The sequence below is a fragment of the Larus michahellis genome, chromosome 3 (genome assembly GCF_964199755.1).
Source record: "Larus michahellis chromosome 3, bLarMic1.1, whole genome shotgun sequence".
Lineage (NCBI taxonomy): Eukaryota > Metazoa > Chordata > Aves > Charadriiformes > Laridae > Larus > Larus michahellis.
In genome coordinates, this window is record NC_133898.1 from 105,264,216 (window position 1) to 105,290,814 (window position 26,599).

At 37.8% G+C, this 26,599-nt stretch overlaps 1 protein-coding gene across 2 annotated transcripts in view; it reads right to left on the reverse strand.

Annotated features, from left to right (window-relative positions):
- Positions 1–26,599, reverse strand: part of TINAG (tubulointerstitial nephritis antigen) — a 47,928-nt gene that overhangs the window by 7,305 nt on the left and 14,024 nt on the right. For both annotated transcript variants that reach the window (XM_074578351.1, XM_074578352.1), the window contains exons 5-9: positions 26,096–26,219; positions 23,831–23,981; positions 14,993–15,173; positions 14,501–14,546; positions 9,382–9,487 (exon numbers count right to left, since the gene is read on the reverse strand). In XM_074578351.1, coding sequence (XP_074434452.1) covers positions 9,382–9,487; positions 14,501–14,546; positions 14,993–15,173; positions 23,831–23,981; positions 26,096–26,219 — 608 coding nt within the window. The remainder of the gene's footprint in view (positions 1–9,381; positions 9,488–14,500; positions 14,547–14,992; positions 15,174–23,830; positions 23,982–26,095; positions 26,220–26,599) is intronic.

A 26,599-nucleotide genomic window follows, 5' to 3' on the forward strand; every position in this document is an offset into this window, starting at 1 on the left:
ATGGTTTAGTTGAACAAAATTAAACCAGGAATGTATTGTACTAAAAAGGTTGTTAAACTAATCTGGGCTGCTTTTTATATTCCCTTATGACTTGGAGCAAGAGCTGGTTTCGGGACCAATAGATTGGAACGGAAAATGACACTTTAGTTAATTTTTCTTGTAAAACACCACTGCTTTGGAATCTTAATTATGGAACAGAACCCTTTTGTGCTGGGCATTGTAAGTGAAAATGATTCAGTAGAAGAGGAAATCCTGTTGACATTATCTGCTTTCAGAAAGTAATCTTTAAAGAAAATAAACGGGAATCTGTTCATGAATTTGAGAGGTATAAGTATTTTTGACTATTAGTTAAAATCAATGAATGAGAATTATTAAATGATTGTCACTACTTTGTAAAAACTATGACACTTTCAGAGTTGTTGCTGATATAATTTCTTTAATATAGTCAATATTGTATCTCCTCCTACAGTTCTTTTTCTGACAGTTGGTGTTCCTGAGATCCTGTAGTTCATACAGCCAATGTAGTCATTACCAATTTTTCCAAAAGTAGACCTGTCTAAGCTACGTGTTTCTAATCAATGGCATCCCGACTGGTTGAGGATAATCAGAGATTTACAGTGTCTCCAGGGAAGCCAAGGCCTTGGAAGCTGATTGATGTGATAGTGAGCAGCAAATTAGACATGGAGTCTGCTTTAGGTGTGTCAACAACACTAGAAAGAAAACCTAAGAAGCTGGGATTAAAAATAGGGAAGATCAGGAACATTTTGAGTAAAGAAGTATACAAGGTATGACTGGAGCACTACACTAGATCTGGTAAGTCTCTGCAAGGAATGAAAAAACCCAACAGTAACAGGTATTTGTGTGACAAATTGAGAAAAGAGTAAGTCAAAATATGTAGACACTAATGACCTAGATGTTCGTAGGGCTGAAACACCAAGCAGAAAGAGAAAATGAAGTGTCATATATTAGTCTATAGATAGAAAAGGGGGAAGAAGTCCAGGAAAGAAAACATGAAGAAAAAGTATCCCTACAATGAAGCAATTTAGCTGCCAGTGGAATTAGTTCCCAAGTGGAAATGACAGACACTTAAAAGCGAGTTGACACATTCTTGGACAACTTCCATTAGAGAACAACATTACAGTTTCTGGAAGATGACCAAAACGATCTAATAGCACTTTTTTGTCTCCTGTTTTTTTTGTGATTATTCCAGCTTGATATTTACTCCAAATGAATGGCATTTCAAAAGCAAACAGATGCTGGACCTCATTACTCACAGAGACAGGGAATCTATTAGGGTTATTTTTACGAAGCTTTAGACCACTAATGTCCTCACCTTTGGTATTTTTAGGAAAAGCTTTCAACCTTACCCCCTCCAAAATTTCCATTTTTATTAAAAAGTAAAAGAATAAATTTTAAGGAATCATTACGGAGAAGAACTGCCTATCAATTACCGAAAATTACTTTAAAAAGGGAGTTTTCTTCTGTCTGACAAAATATTCTGTAAGAAATACACTACTTAGCTTTTCTAAAAGAAATCATCATGATCTTAAATCAAAAATAACCTTGAATAAAAAGAAGTAATTTCACAAAACTGCATTCAGTCTCCTTCAGGAGAAAAAGTAAGCAAGGTATTTCCATTTACTCAAGGGAAACCAGCTCCAACTGACTCTGCAAAGACAACTCTGGCCCTCTGTCAGATAAAAGGATGAGTACTTGTGTGCTTACATAAAAGGATTTTCATAATTTTGTGTCCAGTTTTATAGTAGAGGGACCTTAGCTGTCCTTTTCAGTAATAACTTTCCCTTGATATTAACTCTGTAGGAGTAGGCCCTGAATGCACAACACTTCCTGACAGTTAAAAATCTAGAATGTGGAGGCTGCTTCAATATTCTTCCACAGAATGGAAACTGGTTTGGTTTAAACATTTTCTAGTTTCTTTTTCAAGAAACTGTATCACCACAATGAAGGTGGACTTCACAAAAGAAGTGTAAAGAAAAGAAAAAAACATAGAAGTTGATAATTAAAGATCATTGAATAAAACAGTAAGAAAGCTAGAAATACAACCCAACACAACAAAAGGGGTTATTAGCAATGGCTTCAAAACTGAGGTGTTTTGTAGGAGAACAGGAACTAGATTCTAGCATGCTTACATTTAGCTTTGTAGGTAAAAGGCTTTTGACAACAAATACGGCAAAGATATTTGAAGAGTGTGTTAAATAATGTTATACAAACTGACTCCTTAAGATTGGAAATGTCAACTAAAAAGAAATAAGGCCTTAAGAATAAAGAAGAATGACACGTCTCAAATCTCAAGGTATTAATTCCTGCGGATCTGTCCCCGTTAGTGGAAGTCGGTGCTTTGCATTAACCTTGGAGTTAAAACAGTTACTAAACGTCAGTGCTCTAGGAATCAGCATTCTGCATCATCTTTCTGACTTCTGCCATTCAACAACATATATCAAGAACAGACTCTTCTCACAGACTGACAGTCCCCATCTACCAATCAAAAATATACAAACAGCAAAATATAATTATAAATCACTCCTGCAATTTTTTTTTCAACCACTTCCACTCACAGTTGCAGTTTCCAAGTTGTACAATTTTTATGTTGAATGTTGGATTCACTGACATCACTGGCAAAACTCACAGATTTACAGGAATAAAGCTAAGATTTGTCTCTGTTTGTTCATTTGTTTGTTTGTTTGTTTGTTTGTTTGCAATGGCTCCTCCCTGTCTTTCTAGAGTGGGGGTGCGTTGAAGATGGGATTGTGTCACATCCTATCTTCACAGACAGAAGCAATGAATTCGTTAAAAAAACGTATACATAGAGAAAATATAAAGGAAATGTATGTATTCTATTTTTAAGGTTATAACTCATACTCATTTTTTTTCCTAATTTTCTTGGTTTTTAAAATATTTTCATTTCTGTTAAATTTTGTATTCACAAGGATCTTAGGTCAAATAAGACAACTGGAAAACCTTATGTAATCTCCAATACTGCCACAATATAAACTTAGAATAGAATATTTCAGTTTGAAGGGACCTTCAACGATCGTCTAGTCCAACTGCCTGACCAATTCAGTGCTGACCAAAAGCTAAAGAATATTGTTAAGGGCATTGTCCAAATGCCTCTTAAACACTGACAGGCTTGGGGCATCGACCACCTCTCTAGGAAGCCTGATCCAGCGTTTGACCACCTTCTCAGTAAAGAAATGCTTCCTGATGTCCAGTCTAGACCTCCCCTGGTGCAGCTTTGAACCATTCCCACGCATCCAGGATACCAGGAAGAAGAGATCGGCACCTCCCTCTCCACTTCCCCTCCTCAGGAAGATGTAGAGTGATGAGGTTGCCTCTCTGCCTCCTTTTCTCCAGACTAGACAAACCCAAAGTCCTTAGCTGCTCTTCATAGGGCAGGCCTTCCAGCCCTTTCATGAACTTTGTTGCCCTCCTCTGTATGTATTGAAGGAACTTCACATCCTTCTTAAATTGTGGGGCCAGAACTGCACACCAGTGTTCAAGGTCAGGCCACACCAATGCTGAATACAGCAGGATAATCCCCTCCTTTGACTCGCTGGTTACACTGTGTTTGATGCACCCCAGGATGTGGTTTTCCCTCTTGATTGCCAGGGAACATAAACCATGGTATTTCCACAGTTATACATTTAATGAGACGTTTCTGACCCTTTCCACCTCTGAAAAAAAAATAAAAATGCTGGTGATCAAACAAGACTTGTTGAAGTCCAAATTCATCCATTTCAAATTTAGGGAACATTTGGATTAGAAAAAGTACCACTCTCTACTATCAAGAGAAAGGGATACCTCCTGAAGATAATTCATCCCGCCTAAGTGCTGATCACAATCAGTGCTAACAAACTGGACTCTAGTACTATGTTTTCTATGTAGGCATTGAGAATTTGCTGTCACCACACTGGCCAAACAATTGATGAAATCTCTTGGGCAAAAATACTGTCTTCCCATAGACTATATATACACAGCATCAGGGGACAAAGATTACTTGGTTCTTCTCATCCTGAGAGAGAGTGGGACAGCAGTACATGCAGTCTAAAACTTTTTGTCTTACTTTCTTCCCTGCGCTTGGTTGTATAGCTGTCATAATGCTACCAAACAAAAAAGGTATAACTATTGCAGGTTATGTCCTATTCTTAGTGCTGTAACACAAAACTCTAGTACTTTTCAAATACTTTCAAATACTAATACCCTTCAAATACTAGGGTTTTGATCTACTCAATCAGACAGAAGTTTAGTTCTTAATCTTATTAATAAGAACGTGGTTAGGGTCACTGACTAGTGTTCTCCATGAGACAAAACTTCTTAGAAAATGGTTGCTGGAATTTGAAACTATGGTTTTGACTGGACTTTTCAGCATGAGAGATGAGTCAAAGTATCAGTGAGTCAATAGTTAAATCATTGCCACAAATCTACCCTATTGAATCATATGAGAGACAGTGTAATGGATTTAAATGCATGAATCATCGGACACCGTGTATCTTTTCCCCATGATCTTCTAATGTATTTCTCTTTGCTATAAAGTATTTTTGGGTGTTGCCATTTAATTTTTAACCTATGATATCTGATGTTGATTGTCTGACAATAATAAAGTAGAGTTTTTTTCCCCCATGAAAGAAAATGGAAAAGCAATCCAAGGCTTTTTTAGTCAGGAAGATAATAATTTGGGTCATGACTTTTAGATGTTGCTTTTTTGTTGTTATTCTGAGTCGAACCTCGAGTGAGGACAAGCGAAGAGGAAAATCCCATGGAATGACACAGAAAATGAAGAGAAAACCACTGTCTTCAAAGCCAAAACCTGAGATGTCAATAACAGCATTCACTGGTATCTTTTTTAAGCCTTTGGACTTTGCACAGGTGAATCATATAATTGTGTATTAAATCTTAGAGTGATGTTGCTCTGTTTTTCTATCCTCTCAACACAAAACCACAAGGTTTTGCCTCACGTGTCAATTTTATCTCCATTAGTGTGGCTTTTTGTGTTAGGAAACATTCAACCAATGCTTTTTCAGGGCACATATATTTCAATGCCATTTAATCTGCTGCACTATTGAAGTCAAAGCTTCCAGTGAATCACTGTTAAAAATAGAGGGGAAATGTTTTTTCTGTTAATGTACATCTCTCAATGTCCTCTTATGAAAGTCCTTTGTCATTCTGGACACCTTCCAAACATCTGAAAATCTATCTTGTTGACAAAACAGTATCTAAGGCTTTTAATAAAATTACTCTTGTCCCCTCCAAGCCTTAAGGTGACAGTCCATAGATCTGATTGTAGCCAAAGACTTGGGCTTTTGGGGCCTTTCTGAATTTTTTAGTGTCAGGGGATCAGCAGATACAGATTTTTGAGTGAAGGTATGGATCATATATTGTAGCTTGGACCTGATACTGAAATGATGCAGAGGAAAGAGGCTAAGAGAAGATTTGTCTGACCAGGCCGTAAACATTAATGATGGATACACTACTTCATTATGCCAAACTTTGAAAAGAGATATATTTGAACTAGAACTGTAGCTATTTAAGCCAATGTACTTCCTCTACACTGAATAGTCTTTGGCATCTTGACACCATCAACAAACCTGCCTCATGTTTTCTTTCCCTATGGACACTACATTTCTCTTCTGTTGTCTTTTCCTAGGTGGAACTAAGCAATTCAGAGGGATATAAGCAAAAGATTAAAAAAAAAAAAAAAAAGCACCCATTTTACAGAGAATCTGCTATAGAATAGACTTGACAGGTTTGTTCCACAACTCTATCTTAAATGTAAAGATCTGAGAGAGAAGTCTGCCACCAAGTTCATCTTCGATGTGAATTCAGTCTACTTTTGTTATTGAGAGATCTTGAGATAAAGATGACAGTTTCACATGTCATTTTTCAGTCATTAGTCTAATTAACATAACAGAGTGCAGATGAAAAAGTAAAAATTACCAAACTTTGACCAATTTGTCGTCTTTAGTTCCATTTACCATTTGCAGTTGCATTGTGCCTCTTCAGCTTCTTTTCATTCTGGTGTCATTAAGAGTTGTAATTGTATGTGTATATCCACATAGATCCATGTATGAGTGTGTGTACATATACACAAACACACATGTGCAAGACATTCTGAAGATACTACCTTACTATAAATATTATACCAGTTAGACAGTCCGTTTGGTTGTAAGCTACTTTCTGATGCCATTACAAGTGGGATTCCTCTAGTCTAACCTAGATATCTTAATGCTAGCTGTGCAAGTCTGATGTTACCCCACGGGCTCTTTTACAGTCAGCAAAGAGAAATAAGATCCAACAAAGCAATCCAACTCGCCTTAAGATAGATACCGAGGACAGAGCAGATGAATAGCCGTGGAAGATGAAGGGAACTATGGCTGCCTAGTAGAGCCATAGGAATCTAACTTTTACACATCAAAACTTAGCTGTTATGAATCCCAGTCTCCACTACTCGCTTTTTCTGCTTACCTGTCTCTGGAATACAGACACAGAAACTGCTTGAGAGATCCTACTCTCTCTAAATGTCAGTGGGGTCAGCCCACCCTGCCTTCAGGTTACTGAAAGCCCAGTTTCACTGCCCATAGAGACTGTGATCAAACCCAAATGGTCTGCCGCCCGCAATGCCCTCTGACTGGCTGTTCCACATCTTCCTCTCCTGCTTCCATGCTGTTCTGTCTTTCCCCATTCTCCCCCTGAGCCTGAGGTCACACAGTATCTCACTGGAGATAGACTTATAGTCCTATCAGAGCTGATTTTATAAAAAAGAAGCCTTCAAATGACAGAAAATAACTAGGAACTTCAAGTTGCAGAAGAAGGGAAGCCAGTCAACGCATTTCAAATCCTTATGATCCAAAGACCAATTAGGCAGTTTATATGTGTATTTCTATTTTTTTACAAATAGATCTTGCAAGCTTCACCAAATTTTATTTCCATTTTACGATCCATCATCTTTTATGTTGTACAATTCATGGGCAGTTTGAGGCATTCTCAAAAATGTTTCTGAGAGATTACAAATATCAGTTCAATATGGTCATTCATTATTATGTCTGCCTTTTAGAAATATTGAATCTCTTTTACAGAATGGGTTATAAATAAAAAATCAGGCTACAATAAACATCAGCCCACACAAAATTGCATTTTTTATCCTATGCGTCGGCATGTCAGCTCCTTTTTCTCTCTCCAGGAACCTCAGCTAAGCAGAATGCAAATAATCATCAATATCTTTATTTGAAGTCCAACTTTAATGAGATTCTCATGGGTTTTTTATTTAGGTCAAGGAGTTTGCATTATGCTTTGCTCAAAAAAAAGTCCCACCCAAGCTATATGTGAGTGGCAAAGAACTTACACTCAGGCCACATATTTTACATTCAAATTATTCAAACTAATGAATGATACGGAAAAGTCATAGCTTAATCCTGAAGACATTAAAATCTACACAAAAGAGTGTTTTCATGGTGCAGAGTCGCATTTTATGACTGGATTTATCATTGCTGGAAACTCAAGTACACCTATCCTTGGGCTTAAACAGCCTCCAACTTGTCAAACTTGAATTCAATTTTTACAGTTAAACGCCTCTGCAAATATTTTTATATGGCTTAATCCCGGAGGTCAGAACACTTATGCATCAGACAATGAAAGGATGGGTAATTCTTTATATCGTTGGATCCATTGGATACTTCAGCAATGTTTAATGGAAGTTAGTAAGTAAATTCATTTCCCACATATTAAATTCCAAACTAGACAGAGGTTTCTTAAATGTCATCACCTTCAGTTTTAATCTTTTTCCTTCACTTCTCACGTCCTTCTTCAGTATATCAGACCGCTTGGCTTTCCTCCTATTAGTAGTGGTTTGCACTGACCATTCAACACAATCCTCTGCAGGGAGCTGCCGGGCTCAGTTAAGGCCCTCAGTTTTTTGCTCGTGAACGGCTCCTTACCTAAGGGCTGCTAACTTTCCCTTCTGCCTTAATCACTCACCTCAGTAGGTTATTCAGCATATATTTGGGGTAGCACGTCTGAGGGAATGGCTGTCACCACCCTACGCTTACACCAAGCGTGCTTCATAGCCCTCCCAACACGGACACCCACAGTCCCACAGCAGCTCATCCCTGAACTGGGGTATTCAAATTGCATTGCAAATTTTACTGTCTAATTTTATTGATTTCTCATGGCCCTCAGATGTACCTTAAATACATACTCATAAATTGATACATACCAGCCGTCCTTCCTAAACACCTTTTCCCAATTCAATCCTCCATTTTTCCACATTAAATTCCAGTTTCTTTCTTTCATTGCTTCATAACATTCACTTTTAGCATACTTCAGGAGCTTTTCCTCTATTAGTCTGGGTCAATACTTTTTGCAACAGTGTATGATCTTGCATAAGCCTGCTGCTTCTCTTTGCTGCTGTGCCGCTGTCTGGCATGCTCTTGTAATTCACAGCCAGCAGTTTCCCCAGTCTTGGGCATTTCCATGTCCTTTACAAGGATATCTTCACTAAGATCATAAACGCAAAATGCACTTTATTTCGCAACTTTATTTTCTTGAACTACGTGTTGAAGATACTCTCAGTAATCTTCCTAGCACAGGCCTGAATCATTATGTATTTGATATTTTAGATCACCTACAAAATATTTGTTTGAGACTCTCCAGTCATTTCTCTGTGTAGCTACTCACTCCATGATTTAATGAATTCGTCCTTGTATATTCCCTCCATGTCAAAGAATAAAGCCCCGTGGTGTGTTCTGTAATTCGAGTCTATGCATTATTAGATACTTATCATCTTAATATAGTGGCGCTGGTCTAGATTTGAGGGGAAATCCACTAGTGTATTATAAATACTCCTCTGCAGCAATTTCAGTCCTGAGTATGTATTCCTTGTGCATCTCAAATAAAACGAGCGGCATCCCAGCAGCAATTGATTTCTGTTTGGGGTGTAGAGAACCCAGACTGCTGTGCCAGTAAACTGCGCTTGTTAATTCGGAGGGCACTGGCAATTTTATGTTTCCATTTGCTCTCTGCTTGGTGGCATGTTTGCAGGAAAATGTGTCGGTTTTGTTCACAACTTGATGCGTGCATGGAAGATTTGTGAATACTCAGCAAAACATTTAATTCTATAAACCAGTATATTTGAAGTTTTAGAGCAAATGTTAGAGTAGATTAAAAGGTGATGGTTCTATACCTCCTTCCTATGCTCTCTAAAATTATCAAAAACATGAAAATGAAACAACCGCAATCTTATGTTGGGAGCTGACAGTGCTCCATCTCTGACACCTCTCATCCAAACCTTTGGGTTCCAAACTGGTCATTGGCATTTTACTACTTTCATGATTGGCAGAGGAAAAGGGTAAAAGAAGACGCTTTACTCACCCAAGGAGTTTGACTGAATGAGTTTTCCATTTAGATCCTGCTTTCTGAGAGTGTCTATAGATTCCCTCTTTGTAAAGGAAAAAATCTTCATACACTTTCATTATAGCTAAAAAACAATAGGCAAAATCAGCAGAGGCAGCAAATATTGCATCTGTTCTTGTTTGCTCCTTGTATTTTACCAGTGAGATTTTTGTTGTCTGTTGGACAGCATAAGTGTACTTTGTAATTACACTAAATTCACTGATTGCCCAGAAGTTCCCTTCTGTAAGTGAACCAAGGGAAATATTCCAACAAAGTTCTCTCAAAGGTCTCTTGTCAAGTTAATTCAGTTTCCTTGCCATGGAAACTCCCTATCATGGACTTCCAATACAGTAAGAAGATATATTGGCCAGCGTACGCTTATATGAGTTTTCTCAATTCCAGTGAAGTCCAATTTAGTAAAACAAATCTCCTCAAGGTTCATGCATAAAATCCTTAGTTCTTAAAAGCATCGGCATATTCAAGAAAACTATTTAACAGACAATATATATCCTGTGAAATATGGTGCAATGATATGTATGCCTTTTTCTGAAACTCAGATAAAGTTCATTAAGTACACAGCAATGTCCTTATGGAAAACTAGATTATCTGTATATATGTTCATCCTGACTTCTAGCTAAAAATGTGGGAAAAAATCACCTTTGTGTCCACAAAAATGTAAGGCCAAAGAGCTGATGAACTGAAAATTTTATGCAAGAGAATGAAGATTAGAATTTGCATTTTCTGTCTATTCATTATTTCCTAGGGATATCATTCACTGTTTTTTTAAGAAAAATGTTTTGTGTTTATTTTCCATATTTGTTCTGCCACTTTAGTACCATTTGTTTTGCTATATGGTGGGCTACCAGAGCCAGAGAAATGAAAATGTTTCCCAGGTCTACATAACCTTTAGATTCCAGTGAACCAGCAGCTTAACTCCAACTTACTTTTAGTTTATGATTTTAACAGTCTTAGATGCCACACAGGTTGGAACAAGAGATTTAGTGAAATCCAGTTTCCTAAAGTCTTGAACCTTGGGCATCCCATAGAGTATAAGTTTCACTGGCCATTTTTATGTGGTTGGAGTATTTATAACCTATGTGCCCAGTATAGATCTGTGGTATCCAACAAGGTGAGCTCATGCTGCATTTTTTTCTGTCTGGCACACTTTCAGATTTCTTTTTCCTACCTGAATATTTTCATAAACTTGAAGAAAATTAACTATCTTTACAACTTCTTGGCCTCTATCATACTTGGGGGAAAACAGAAAACATTCACAAATTTTAGAGAATGAAAGAGAACAGCTCAAAACATGGTCAAATGAGCCCATCTGCCAAGGAAACCTGGCTAAAAATATACTTTGCTAATGGGGTCGCTCACATAAAACATGTGTGCCGATAGCAATAGATGGGGAATAAGCAGCCATGATGCTACCTAGGTGGCAAGTCTGGGGGAGAGCTATATCAGTTAAATCAGAAAAAAATTTAAAGGTTTTTAATGAATAATGTTACGGCTTCTGCTGAGCTGCCTGCAGAACCAGAGCTCACACGTATTGACAGCAGCAGACCAAGTAGAAAATAGCACAAACTTTATCCTTGGTTTCTAGCTGCAAGCTCAGGACTCCATTAGAGCTCTCTGCAAAGATTTCCCCCCTCCCTTTTCCCCGAGGGTCACCAGTGCATAGAGCTAGGAGATTAACTCCTGCAGGTTCCCCTGTTCTGCTGTGTAAAATATGAGCTGTTGAGGTTTCTGAGCAGCAGAGGAGCCTGTGGAGGGAGAGCTTTAAAGAGGTACAGAAAGGGGGGAGCTTTAAAAGGAACAGAAAGGGGGAAGAAGACTCCCACTGGCCTTAGTCCAGGTGAGGGTGTCAGTGGAGAAGTGAAGGGGATGAGTCATTCAAAAAATTACTGTAGAGGCTTTCCTGGATCTTGTTTTGATACCTTGTCCAAAGGGAGGCAAAGAAATAAGAGTGAGGGCAAGGACTGCAAAATTCACTTCTCCCACGGGAAGTCTGAGGCTAGAAGATCTCATCTATTGTCAGGTTGAGACAAGAGAATGTAGTTTCATTTATAAATCATATTGTTCTTTGAAATCAAGGTCTGTATGTTCACTTTCAGAAAACAATTTATTCTTTATCAGCAACTCTAAATCAAACACATGTTCTTGGCTCTGTGAAGAAACATCATACCTAAATTATTTCCACTGAAATGAAATAGAAAATTTTGAAGTGTGTTTCCAGAATAACTTGAGTCTATGTGAGAGAATATTTTTCTGTGATTATACATTATATCTACATTTTGTATGTGTGTATATATGTATGTATGTATATGTCAGTATATATACTTATGTATATGTATATTTATCTGTACATGCCCTGCAATCAGGAGCTAAATAACGGTACAGCCTTTGGAGTTAAGTGGGGTGGGTATGTGAGGTGTAGGGTCAACAGAGGGATGATAATTCAAAATAAAGCACTAAGATATTTTTATTTGTTCAGTGACTTTGTCCTTATATGGACTGTGACTTGGACAGGATGAAATGATCACAGTCTACCAGCCAACTTTTTTCCCTCCCACATAGAAGAGACTTTGCATTTTCCAAAATGAATGGATTAATTATTAATGAATCAGAAGGGGTAGCAATTTTCATAAGGTTGACTGTAGCTCATGCATGAGCTACCTCAGTTATGCTGAGCTCAGATTTATGCATATAAATGCAGCAAATTATAACATTCATTCCACTATGGATTCCTCTGCATAAACGTCCTAAGTAGGAATTTGTGTCTCTAAGACATAGGAAGGTACAAAAAAACTAAAACCGGTTGCTACAAAAGGAACTGTAGTGTAGCACTGTACATTAATGTAGCCTGGTACTTTCTCCAGATCTTTCTCTTGTGTTAGAAAAATAAATACTCCCTTTTTTCCCCCCGAAGATTATGACAGCTGAAATTACAAGTTTTGTAGGGTCAAAACTTTGATGTATTGCCATAAATATGTTAGCTTTTCTTCTGACTAATGTGACAGAAAGGATTATTTTTATTATTTCATCACTATAACTATCAGAGTATTTCCTGAAGTCTGTAAAATAAAAAAAAATATGAATGGGCAATATTAGATTATCTGTTTGAAAGTTTTCAAAGCATCAATGAAACTTCACCATGCTTATTTGAAAATGGATCTTTTAAAAAACTAGTGTTTCATCATTTGCATCTGAAAGTGCTAATCACTCAGGTCCTGTACCATATAAAACAATGATGTATGTCAGAGAGAAATTGTCATTCAAACATGAAAGCTGTATAACAGAAAGTTTTCAATTACTACTGATTCACAATTGTTAAAAAAAAATTTTTTTCTTAACTTTGAATACGCTCAAAAATCCAAGCACATTGATCATCAAACAGGATGACTTTCTACATCATGATCTTGAAAGGATCTTGAATGTTTTCCAGCTATTAAACATTACTTAGTACATTAGATAAGACTGGTCATAAGCACTTTGTAAGTTTTTGAGGAATGACAAGTGAATGAGTAATGAAAAAATCTCTGTCAGTAGCTGAAGATCATTTGCAGGATGTTTTGAAAAAAATAAAGTATGATACAGTTTTAAAATTAGAATTATGCCCTGATTGCATTTGTAGTACGGGAAGATAGAAGAGAGAATCAGTGACAAATTATTGGGTCATAACTGTGACTCATTTAAAAATCTCATTACAGCAAAAAGAATAAATGGAATGTGATTTCACTCAGTGATATACACTCTCGGTTATATACTCTTCTTTAGATCTTGATTTTTCTACATACAGCATTACCTTAACCTGATACAGACATTTTCTCTGAAAAAAGCATTTACATTTCAAAAAATTGCATGAATTATTTAGTGGTTAAAGCCTAACAAATGGCTGAATATAGATTATTTTATGTGAAAGATTTAGTCCTGACAGATTAATTCAGCAAACTGTGCATACATGGATTATGAAAGCAATATTAGAGAGAGGACTGAAATTTTATCTTGAGGATCCTAATTTTTTCATTTTCTTAAAACAAGTGGAAATTACTCTGATCACTTCTGGATCAAATGCAGCATAGGAAAGAATAATTTCCTTGAGCAAACAAACTTGGTCAGAACAAAAAAGACTGATAATATTGATCTTGTTAAATCTGAGCTTCAGATTAATTGCAACTGCCCATATAAAGAGCTTTAAGAAGTAATTTTAACTCCATCATGCACTGAAATGAATTAAATCTAATAATCAAGACCATTTCAATAATAAATTGGAGGTTATGATAATTCATTATATAGCTGGGGACAGTAGAAATGCAGAAGTCCCCTGAAGTAAAATGCATTGGTTTTTCACCAGCCATTCATCCAAGAGGGGGGAACATCCTGCACTATGACCTTTCCCCATCACCCCAAACCCCACATCCCTCAACCTCTCCGGTTACACTGCCCTGGGGTATGAGCAGGAACCTGCATTTCCAAGTGCTGCCAGCAGCATCCATGACTGCAATCAGATAGTATTCAGGCCAAACAACTCTTTTGGAGTCCCTCACTCCCCACTGAAGTCTCTTTGTTTCTCTAAGAGGTCAGGGATCTTCGTTGCAGGGTTCAGCAGAAAAAAATCAAAAGGGAAATTCTGGGGTTATTCCAGCACTAAATGATTTGCTGGAGGGCCCATAAACTGCAGTGCTGCCTTCAGAGGAGAGCAGGCTTGGTGGGTTGACCTCAGCCAGTGGGGGAATCAATCCCAGCCCTGGAAAGCAGAGCTTTGTTAACATTTAACTCCTCCTGCACAGCCCCAAATTCCTATTTCATCAATGAGCAAAGAACTGTCGTGGGAAAAAAAGTACATTTCCAGCACACAGATATTGCGCAAATTTTCAACAAATCCAGCTCAAGGTCATTTTACTCATTATGGACTCTGACGTGGTAGAGCTGCCTTTGAGGGCACTACTTGCCCAGAAAATGTCCCTGGATGAACCACAGTGCATATGTCTGTTTTATTCACTGTGGAATGCAATTTGTGTTTTCTAATATTTTGATACAAGGACACTGGACACTTAAATTATTTCAGCAATAATATCATCTTCCAAACTTACCATACCTTGCACTGGTCCATTGTCCATGATTTCTTTCATTATATCCGTTTCCTAAGGGGAGGTGAGAGCAGCAGCAGAGAGGGCAACGAAAGATAAAACATTCTATTAAATAAAATTATAACTCATACCAATTTATCAGTGTGTATATATATATATGGTATAAATGTACCATTGTACTTGTATTTCTGCCAGAGAATATTTGGGTTACCAAATGAAAAAAAATCAGAAGCATGTTTAAGGAACACTAGTGCAAAGTTATGAATGCATACTTTCTTTTCTATCTTTAATTTCTATAGGGCCACAAAGCGGCAGCTTTAAAGATATGGTGTAAAACTGAGAAGCTATAAAGAATTTTAACTTTTCTGAAAATACAAGGCAAATATAAACAGAAATTCACAGCTCTAGTCTTCCAGTGAACACATGTCCATAGGCCAGATGATTTTCAAGCCCCAAAGGAGAAAAATGGGTAAGACAATGGGTGAACAACATGAACTTACTTTTGAGGAGACCCTGTAGTGGGATGCACACCGGTATAACTGATTGGATTCTTCTAAAGCATTGGGACATGGCCCATTTGTATAGTTTTTTCCGATTTCGCTTGACACATAACAGTGATTTTCACCTGATGGTTCCAGGTGATCATTCCAAAATGATGGATAACAAGCATAGGATACAACCCTGTTCAGATATCGAAAAGAAAAAAAAATTAAAAAAAAAAAGTTGATAAGAAGCTTGCTTAAACAGTTTTGCAGTTTTATTTCAAGCTTTTAACTATTTTACAACTGTTGCATTTCAAGTAAATTCACAGAGTCCCTCATTCTTCAAAAGTGTCAGCGTCTCTCATCTTCAACTGGAAGGCGTTTGCTGCAATTCATATGCATGATGTTTATGATTAAGTTTCAGCTGCATCAGACCTCTCCACACCCTTCTCCAAAGACAGGTAGGGTAGAAAATGTGTTTCAGCACTTGTCATTTAGTATATTCATCTCATTAACGATGCATGAAAGTTTCACACGGCATAAGATCAATAAATTACCAATGTTGTCAACACGATCCATTCAGCAAAAATGGCTTGTGAAATGGGTATATTTGCAGCAGAAATTTTTTAAGGGAAATAAATAATTTTCTAGTTTTATCTACATTTTCTACAGGAATGATGGTGAAAAGCTACAGGTATTTTTACTTCTTTTAGCTAAAAAGTCTCTGACCTTCCATTTTTCTGATGATATAAAAGGAACATTTTTGTGAACATTTGTTGGGATAAAAAGTCTTATATTCATTTTTTAAAGGTTTGCTTACAAACTGGTGTCCTCTTCGCTTATGAGTAAATGTGGTGCTTCTTCCCGAGAGGTATAACCCGTAGTGATTAATACCAATAGCTTAGTTGACACCGACAAAAAGGTTCTGGAGGGAGTGTACCTCCTTAAAAGAGAACTGAACCTTTGCTACTAGAAATGGGAGATAAGAACAAGTGAGAACAGACTCAGAAAATGTTAAGCCCTGAGCTTTTGGTACATTAATGAACAATCCAACCGTAGAGCAGTACGAGAGGAACCATTTGGACAGGGGCTGGTGACTGGGTTCCTCCACCTTGATTCACAGGGGGAAACAAAAATAATATATTATGCGGAGTGATGTTGTCAGGATAGACTTTGCTCAGGCGAACCAGTGACAGAGTATATGACATAGAAGAGGTGAGACTGGGAAAGCATCAGAGAGGTGGGACTTACTGCAATTTTACAATTTTTCTATTTTGCAGTAATATTCAGGCTATTCCTTCCTTAATGGAAAAATAGGCTTGTGCCTGGAAGTGAATGTGGACCAAAGGACAAACAGAGGTAAACTTTGTGTCTTATAAACATGTGGCATCCAGTGTCCACAAAAGTCTGGGGGCTATCCCAGGGGGCTCAGGCCACAGGGCTCCTCCTGTCAGTTACTGGTTATTGGCAGCAAAGAGCCTCTCAAGGAAACTAAAATGACAGATTGTGCCATGATATCACAGGTGTATGCATGTGTCTGGTCTCTACAGCTCATGAAAACATCCTGGCTATTTCTTAGAAAAGCATTTATCTCAAAAGGTTTCCTAAATGCTGAGAGAGTTTTTGCTCACACATACGGCATTTAAATTTTTTCTAGCACTTATTATAAATTTGCATTAAAGCTTTCAATTTCAAGTTTTCAGAGTTTATCTACAGGAAATATGACTCATTTTTAACACTTTTAAATTAAATTCTATATTCTACAGAGATGTTAATTTAAAAATATCAAGTCCAGTAATAACTGGGTAGTTTCTATGCTAACAAAGATTTCAAAACCACAAAAATCCATTTATGAAAAGAATACTGGGAGAAACATGCAATAGCAAATATGTGAGTTGCATTTATTTTTTTTAAATGAAACAAAGATAAACTTGGAATAACGGGGAAAATTTCATCTGTCTGACGTGTTTTGGGTTGCAGGCTTCAAAGACCTGAAGGCAGTTAACACTGATGTTGTCAGAGGAGTGATTGTGGAGGAGCTGTGATAGCTCATCTAAGACTTAAACCCATGCTAATTTTAGTTTTGAAAATCTCCAAAGTGCTAGATCAAATGAGGTTTGAAGCACAGGTTAAGAGCCTTCATTGCATCCAAGAATGGAGAGGGGCAGTGAAAATAAGAGGTGGTTTCAAGGTAAGGTAAGGAGGGGTTTTAATTCTTTACCTTGGCAATACATCAAATGAACTCCTGCTTCATACACTAAATTTGTTTCTTTCAAGTACCTTATTCTTCAGCCATTTTGACTGCTTGACTAACGGAACATCCTTTTTACTTCAATAAAGTGAAAGAAACCAAGCATACATTTAAAATGTGCTTACTAATAACCTGAAATACTCAAATAAAGGCACACTGAATCTTCCACTTACTATTTTATCCTTTTTATGAGATATTGTGACCTCCTAGTTTTCTACACTACATTGCTAAATGTTTCCAAAACAATACAGTATACTGTGATAATGCCATGGAGGCCTATGAGAAAGTCTCTTTTAAAGAGCATAATTAAATAGTTCACTGAAGCAGAGTATTTTAAAATAGGCAGCCCTATAAAAGGGGGCCAATTATACTGAACTTTCTGACCCTGGAGAACTGAAAACTGTATTTCCATGCAGTATGGAGGATAATTATGTTTGCCTGCGTATAATTAGTTGTCAGGATTTTTGCAAGAAAATTTTTGCTTCAGCTGCTTTGAATAAGACACAGCATTTTCCCATTAGCATTTGGTGGTAGAAAAATTGACCCTGAGGAGTATGTCTTTTTGCTAACCAAAGTCTTTTTCCCCCAACTGGACCAACACACCCAGGAGCTGGAAAAGTAATAATTATGCTATGTGAAAAGGGATTCATAAAATCACAGAATCACAGAATGGTTGGGGTTGGAAGGGACCTTCAGAGATCATCTAGTCCAACCCCCCTGCCAGAGCAGGGTCACCCAGAGCAGGTTGAACAGGAACGCGTCCAGGTGGGTTTTGAGTGTCTCCAGAGAAGGAGATTGTCCATCTAAGGATTGCCTGTCTAAAGCTGTTAGGCCTTAGTTCTTCAATCTACTTAATTGCTTAGGTCTTCAATCTACTCTCTGGCAACCCCTTTTAATCCCTTCTGAGTCTCTGAAGGTATTCTGGATTCCCAGATATCCAATGGGGAATAGTAAGTATTTAGGCCAAATATACACAGGTTGTTATAATTATTTTTAAAATTTATTGTGCTTTCTTTCTATTGCCAGGTAGAAGGAAACTTTTGGTGTATATATATGTATACATATATATAACATTTATAAAATGTATCTATCTCTATGTACATGATCATTCTAGTCAACACTGATCACAGGTTTCCAAAAAAAATAAAGGATTGCTGCTGAGCGCAATCAGCCCTACAAGGCAGGTTAGGTGAGCAAATGTAGTCCTCGGAGCACGAACCAGCATAAGCAGGGCAGGAGTAGGTGATCGCAACCCAGTGCAAGGAATGGTAAGACACCTATTCCTCGGTTGTACCTAGAAACACCCCAGAGGGAGCCAACAGAGGAGAAATTCATTCCCGGGGCAGGGATTTTTCCCCCCCACTCCTTTCAGCTGGATTGTCCTGCTGGAGTTATCACAGCTTCTGCATGGATGGGTCTACTTCTGTGGGGTTAGAAGTGAAGCACCAAATGATGCACTGGCAGTCCGGAGCTGTGTGGTAATCCAGACATCATGACTCACTCTGAACTAACAGTCATTTTTGAATTTTTTCACTAACCATAGTTTCTGCAGTCATGATTAACATAATTTAACAGCTCTTTGCTGAAACATGAGTTTTCACGTGCTGAAGTATCCACACAACAGTAAACATGAAAAACATTTCAAGAAGACCTTGCCAGAAGAGCCATAGAAGAAAAACAGAAATAAATGTGAATGAGTTTATGTGCATGTACACATACACATATACAAAAATACTACTAGGAAAAAGCAGCGTCCAGGGAGGAGCAGCAAAATTCTGTGTTGTGTTCATACATTCTTGGCAGAATTCATCTGAAGTCATGTTTATATGTTCAATTTATTGAAAATTTTTGTGGTTTTATTATATTTATATGTTTTAATTTTGAGATGAGAACATAATCTAAAACATTAGATTATGCTATTAGCAAGGTGGCCAAAACTAATAAGAATAATATCTTTATCGTACCCTGCAACTGCTGAGAGCCCAAGGTCCAAATCAGACCAAGGCCTGATTAGAAGTAGTATTGGCATTCAAGCATGTAAACTTTTTACTACCTGAAAATTAATTGTTTCTTCCGCATTCTTAAAGACTATAAGCTTTTAATTTCCCTTAGCAGCTAAAATAGATGTTTTCAAACCACATTGATTCCTCCCAAATTATGGCTTGTAAGTGAAATGCCTAAAATTAATAATAATTGGAAATAGAATACAGATTTATTCTGTAGTTAATGGAGGAAGACAGAGAGAAAGAGGGGGAATTAAACAGTGATTCAGCTCCACTTATAGCAGATTTCACTGTTAATTGGATGCTCAGTGATTCTGAAAAGTCAGGTCTCAGCACTGGCCTAACCTCATTGAGCTTTCTGGAAGTCTTCCATTGACTTCACTGGGGATAGTTCAGGCCAGCATTCGACTTTTCTGAAAATCTGTCAAAAATCTGAGATAAGAACACTTCAGAAATCAGAAAACCAGAAGCTTTAAAACAGCATTGAACACTTGCTGTGAAAATTTACAAGCCCACACAGAAAATCAATGTGCTTTCTCCGTTTTGCAGGGTATGGAGATAATGAAAAAAATGATTGCAATATACTGGCTCATAAAATAAAAGTCACCCGAAAGTGTGAGGAAGCAAGCACTATTTAACAGGTCTCATTCAAAAGACACTTCAGACTTTTATGTCATACATTTCCATTTTTTTCATTCTCAAAGGTAAAGGGTTATGGATTATGGTGTTTCAGATACAAAAATGATTCAACTATCAGCCTGGTGAATCAAAAAGGTTAATTCTTTTTTTATTATTTTTTTATACAATTTGCTCTTGGCCACTGTTGGCAACAAAATATTGGGCTAGATAGAACCTTGCTCAGACCCAGCACAGCAGTTCTTGTGTTCTTCCGGAATCTGTCCTCACAGATATTTTCTTTAAGGTGTTTATTTGTGTCTGGAACTGTTGGAAGAGGATTTGAAATATCATTTGAACTTGAGGAAAGAAAATAAGGACTTAAAAATGTTGTTTATAAAAACAGATAAGTAGAGACATTTTCATGTGTGGTACTTTGATGCCAAATCAATGACTGGGGATAAGTATGGGTAGCAGACAAGGTCTGTTAGAGCGCAGTGATGTTGTACATGTTGGACCTGACTCCATGGGGACAAGAAAGCTGGGTGAATGACTGAGAAAATAGTCTTGGACTGCAGAGATTTATTGGAGATCTCAAAAGTCTCCAAAAATTTGTGATGGTTCTCACAACTGCCCTACAGATTCTTTACTCAGTCAGCTGCAAGAGGCTGGTGAATACCATGAGGCATCTCAGGTGGCTAGGTGACCAAGCAATAACACAAGTACTTGGGACTTTGGAGGCAAAAAGACACTTCACAGGTGTACTCTGGTGAGCTGAGGTGTCCTGTCTGTATCTTTCCAGGCTTACATTGGTCAGAAAGCCTGCTCTGCACACCACTTGCACACCGGTACTCTGTGGTCAGTCCAGGAACAATCTTCTCACTACTGCGTTTATGCCAGCCCGAGCTCCTGCGTGGGCACAGCTAGGTTGGTAACAAAGTGCCTCATACAGCTTCATCCTGCCTTGCTTTCCTTATAGAAATAAGCTAACTCTTGTATACTTAAACTGCCTCTGAAGAACAGCCTGCATCACTCACCACACTGCTTCAGGTAAAAAGAAATACAGCTTTCTGGTATAGGAAGAATCATATCATTATGGGCTCACAGTGGTTATGCCCAGATAGGGATAACAGTCAGAGCGAACAGATGACTAGGAGGCTGTCCTATTGCTTCATTCTCCAGGGCTTTTCCTCTAAAAATAGCTTGCTCCAACTGTTGTGGAGATAATACTCATTAAAATGGATTTCTTATCTTATCTACACCAGCAATTCTTGTGCTCCTGTCCTTAACATGGTAGGCAAGCAAACAGTCCAGTGAGAACGAATTGTATTTACTCTCTTAAGAGCATGAGTTACTGATTAAAAGGAGCCTGTTTTTCTAGTTACAGAGAAGTGTGGCTTAAAATGTTAAGCTATAACTTTCATCTCTTCTTGAATGAAGCCTTTGCCTTTATCCCCATGAGGTGCTATGGGGCCTTTGCTGGGTGGAATCCATTACTGCCCACTGTAATCACTCACCTAAAGGGTCTCCCTCTCAAAACCTAGATCAAAACTAGTTTGGTGTTTAAACCCTGAGAGAGAAAGACAGAGGAACATACGATCTATCCCCATGACCGTACAAAACCTGTGTCAGATCAGAAACAGTTTGGTATGCTTGAAGAAAGCAGAATGATCACTTTGTACACTGTGTCCATGTGAGTGACAGTGCTCTGGTCTTGACCTGGATCCCCAGGCTACCATGTCAGCTATGATGTCTGATACATCACGTCTGACATTCTTTTGCTCTTGTCATGGTTTGGTTGGTTGGTTGGCTTTTAACTAAGATTAAAAATTGACAGATGGCACACCTGAGATCTCTCTGGCTGTCAGTATCAGGTATATCAAAGACAGAGTAAGGGATGAGAGTGTATGAAAGTGAGAGAGGAAATAGGTTTTGGTATGGAACAGAAAGTACAAAAAAATTTCTGATAATGTGAGTAACAGCAGAATGTAATTATACAGTATATAAAATCTGGTTATCGAAAATTCTCCTGGAAGCAATTTCCAGGCATATGAAGTTCAAGGAGTTGACTGGGAACAAGCAGCACAGATTTACCATGGCAATTTGTCACTGATGTGATGATAAGATGATGATATGATCTGACCATGATGAAATGACCGGCTCCATGGAGAATAAGAAAAGCATGGGATATCATTTACCTTGACTTTAGCAAAGTTTTCAAAATGGTCTCCTGTGGTGTTCTTCTAGTTTATTGGACTAGGTACATTGCTTACAAGGTCAGCAACTGAACTGGACTGTCATGCTGAAAGGGTGACAGATCAAAGTGACTGGTGTCAGTTTACTAGTGGCATTCCTCAGGAGTCAACACAGTGGCAACACAGTTTTGCATCTCTATTAACAATCTGGAGAGTGCAACACAAGGCACCCTCCGTAAATTTGTGGAGGTTGCCAAATTGGTGGGGAGTGCTTAGTATGCAGGGCTTCCATTCAGAGCAATGTTGACAGGCTGAAGAAATGAGCTGACAGAAACCTCATGAAGTTCAACAAAGGCATAAGGCAAATCCGGCCTCTGAGCCAGAACTGCCCATGCAGCAGTACTGGCAGGGCACAGGCTGTAAAGAAAACACTTTCACAGAGAAGGACCTGGGATCCCGATGAGCAGAAAGTTGAATGTGGGTCAGCAATGGGCCCTCTCCGCAAACACGGACAATCAATACTTGGCTGTGTTAGCAAGAACACAGCCAAGACATTGTGAAAAGTGATTATTCCCCTCAAACTGTCACTTGTGAGGTTACATCTGGAGTACTGTGTTCAGTTCTGCTATCCCCAGTAAAGACACTGACAAACTGAGCAAGTCCAGTGGAAGGCATTTAGGGGACCAAAGCATATGATATGCAAGGTGCTGCTGAGGCAGCTGAAGTTGTCAGCCCAGACAAGAGAAAGATGAAAGGGGATCTAATTACTGTCTTCGACTACATAAGGAGAGGTCTTAGAGGAGACAGAGCAAGATTCTTCTTGGAGATGCACAGTGGAAAGCTGAAAGGTCACAAGTTGTACAAAGATTAGATATAAGAAAAAAATGTTTGACCACAAGAGTAGTCAAACAAAGTGACCTGCTGCAAGAAAGGTTGTAGAACCTCCATCCTTGGAGATACTCAAAATATGATCAGAGACAAGGCCTGAGCAGCCTGATCTAATTTCAGAGTTAGTCATGCTTTGAGCAGAATGCTGGACTAGGTGACATCCAAAAGTTCGTTCCAACCTAAACCATTCTGTGATTCTATAAATTATTATGTGTCATTTTAAAAAGTTTCTAGCTGTTCTTGTGGAGTTTGAGAGCTGTTGGCTTTGCTTAGTTTGACCTGAAGGAATAAGGGCCTTGGTATAGTCCTTCCCACAGTGTTACATTCTGGCATGAGCTTGGGATGGGGTGATTACAATTTGCTTTATAGAAAGACAATGTTTGATCCTTTTGAATATTCAAAATGTTGTCTCATGCAACTGGCTGCTTACTCAAGGTTGTTTAAGATCAAGAGCCTGTGTCCCAAGAACCACAGAAGCTCTGAGTCCTTTTATGGTATTGCCTTTGATATAAAAAATCCTTTCTTGTTTGTCTTGCTGTTAGAGAGGCTACCATCTTCCCCAGTTGTATTACAGCTGATGACAACACCTAGAATTAATGAGGCTTAAATGGGAGCTGGGTGGTTGCAGAATTTTCTCACTGAGACCCCTCGTTCAAAATAGTCTTTGTCTTTGCTTGTTTCTTTGGGAGTGTTTTGTAGTTCCTGGGCGTCATGAAGGTGATTTAAAGAAGGTGTAAATGAGAGAGTGATAGTCTTGATGAAGTCATACAGTTAATTTGACCTAGGACAGAGCTAAATGCCTCTTTTTGAAAAGTCAGAAATCATCATTGTAACACAAGCAACCTTGTAACTTAAGCAACTGGTTCAAGTTAAAACAATCTAAAGAGACAGATAAAATATTTACCCATGTGTTTTCAGATATCTCCAAGCACCATCAATACTTCCACCATTACATCCATGTTGATTCTTGGTATCACAAGAGATCAAATTCTGAGCGGAAAGGTTGTCTGTGATCTGACCCTTAGAATGAATTGCTATTCTATCTGCTGCAACACCTGTTTTGAAATAAATTTCCTGTTATCAAAAACAAATAATTACTCACAACTTCACACTGGTTATTGTGAAAGAGGGATTGAAACAATACAGATATAATCTGTACCAACTTTTGGGAGAGAGGATTGTGAAACTGCAAAGCGTCACGAGCAACTTTTCTGTGGTATTATAAACCCATAGATTTACTGGTTATTATAAAGTCACACACATTTAAACATTATGTAATTTAGTCTGATAATCTCTACCATGTTTGTAAATGCATATTCATCTCTGGTTGACTTCAGCAGAAGATGCAAATACTCCCCCACCTCTCTGCAGCTGAATCTCCAAATCTCTTTTCTTTCTTTTCTACCTTTTTTCCCCTTATTTGAAAAAAAAAGAAAAGCAAAAATGAACAGTCCTCTGAAGAATAAAATTCAAGACTGAAAGTATGTATTGGGTTTACTGGAAAGAATATTTGGAAAAGCTGATATTAATATGTAAATGTGGGATTCATTGGACCTGCTTCCCTTATCACATAAAATTCCTCTTCTGAGACAGACACCTTAGATAACTCAATCAGATAGTCATAATTCTAAGTACTAATATCTTTATGGATTGATCTAAAGGCAGACTATGTTAACTAAATTGTAGGTGAAATTAAGCCACTTCTCTTTTCTTTAACAAGTGACAATGAAATGATTATTAAGCCCCAATCCCAGTCATTAATTGTGCTTAAATTAAATTTTTATTATTGTTAGCCGTATTGTTAGCCCCCCATCAAAATCAACACTAACTTCAGTGAACTCTGGATAAGACTTCAGAAGAGTGAATTTGCCAAGGGCAGCTGAAAACAACTGTGTTTTGTGATTTTGTGAGGTGTCACATGATAATGAATTTATTTTCATAGGCATAAAAGGTTTTTACTGAAGAGTTTTGGAGTACTTACAGGAATTACTCATGATACGAAAAAATGACACAGCAGTGCTTGTCTATTCATTGAGCAACAATTAATCGTACAACAAAGGATTGAAAATTCAGATTGAAAATGTTAAATGCACTTAAACAACATGGGAAGACATCTCATAATATTTAGCATTGAAAATAATTATGTGAATTAAAATCAAAACATTTATTTATGAAAAGGAAAATTTAGACTGAATATCTTAAAAGTCTTTCCCTCGGTGAGCTCTATTCATCTCTGCAGTAATCGGTCAGGAGGGCTGTTAGAAGCTCTCTTGGTTTTCTCTTTTAAAACTACACTGGACAAGACATAACTGGTAACAGCGTGTGTTTGGTCTGGCTTTGGCAGGGAGCTGGGATTAACTGACCTAAATGCTCCTTTTCTTCTCTTACTGCTGTGATTTAAAGAATCAGTTGCAGAAACCTGCACCCATGAGGACCCCCTGGCCGGATCAAGTCATAAAGATTTATTGCATAATTTTCTTCTCTACTTTTATATATCCCAATATGTACTGAGATTTATTGCAGTAAGAACAATGAACATAACTGATTGCTGTAGATTCTTTGGAGAAAGTGACACAACACTTAGGCCCATTTTTCATAAAACCAGAGGTCGTAGCACATGATGTTGAATTGCATTACTGACATTTCTTTGCTTACAGAATTTGAAAATAGTTCATTCCACAAATATCTGAGCAGTTTCAGGGTTTTCTTCTCATAAAATTTTGAAAAGATTGTACATAATTTACTTGAATAGCAGGGCTTGGACAATGGCAAATGCACAAATATATAAATACACGTAAAAAAAATAAAGCCTACCCATTTTAAGATTTCAAGTCAAGTATGTAGCTGTGCAAGCAAGGGATGAAGATTTTTTAAAAGTTACTCTACCAGTTATGATAAAATACATTAGTCAATTCATTTTATACTTTCTGTCACCAAACCTCCCCCATGTTACACAAACTTACACAAAGCAAACAAATCTCTACAGCTTAAATTGACTTTTTAAGACTTTGGTACAACTTAGAGGGAAAGCTGTAGCAATTTTAAATGTTCCTATTTGCTGACAAAAGGTGAAGGCAAGCAGAAATTACTTCATTACTAATCACTACAAATTTTCATCGCACATTTAACATCAATGATATTTTTAAAAGGAGAAAAAAATTGATATTACTTGCGGTTGAAAAAGCCCAGGATGCTCCACAGTTTCGTTGATCCAGAGGATCATGAATCCACTCAGGCCAAGCATAAGTGGCTGCAAAAAATGCAGGAAATTTTTCTTCTGGAAGTGAGTTTCCCTAAAACAAAATGTAGGAGATCTGTAGATGCTTCATTTCCTAAATTTGTCTTAAATTTTACCCTAATTTTCTTTTTAAAATTCTTAATTTTTAAATTGAGGAAAACTAAAGCATTGGCACCTGTGGTTTCCCAAGCCCCCCTGGGGTGGTAATCCTGTGTCTGGGTGCTCTGGACTCTCTGAGAGCAGGGGAGTTCTGGCACTCCACTAACTGAGCTGGAAAGCTGAGCTCCACAGCTGCCAAACTGAATAACCTGTCCAGTTTCTCCCTGATTTTTATCTCAAACAACAATTCCCTGTGAAACATGTCAATTATGACCCAGCTGTCATTTTTGGAAAGAAAAGCCTTCTGCTACAAATAGCAGTGAAGTCAGGTACCTG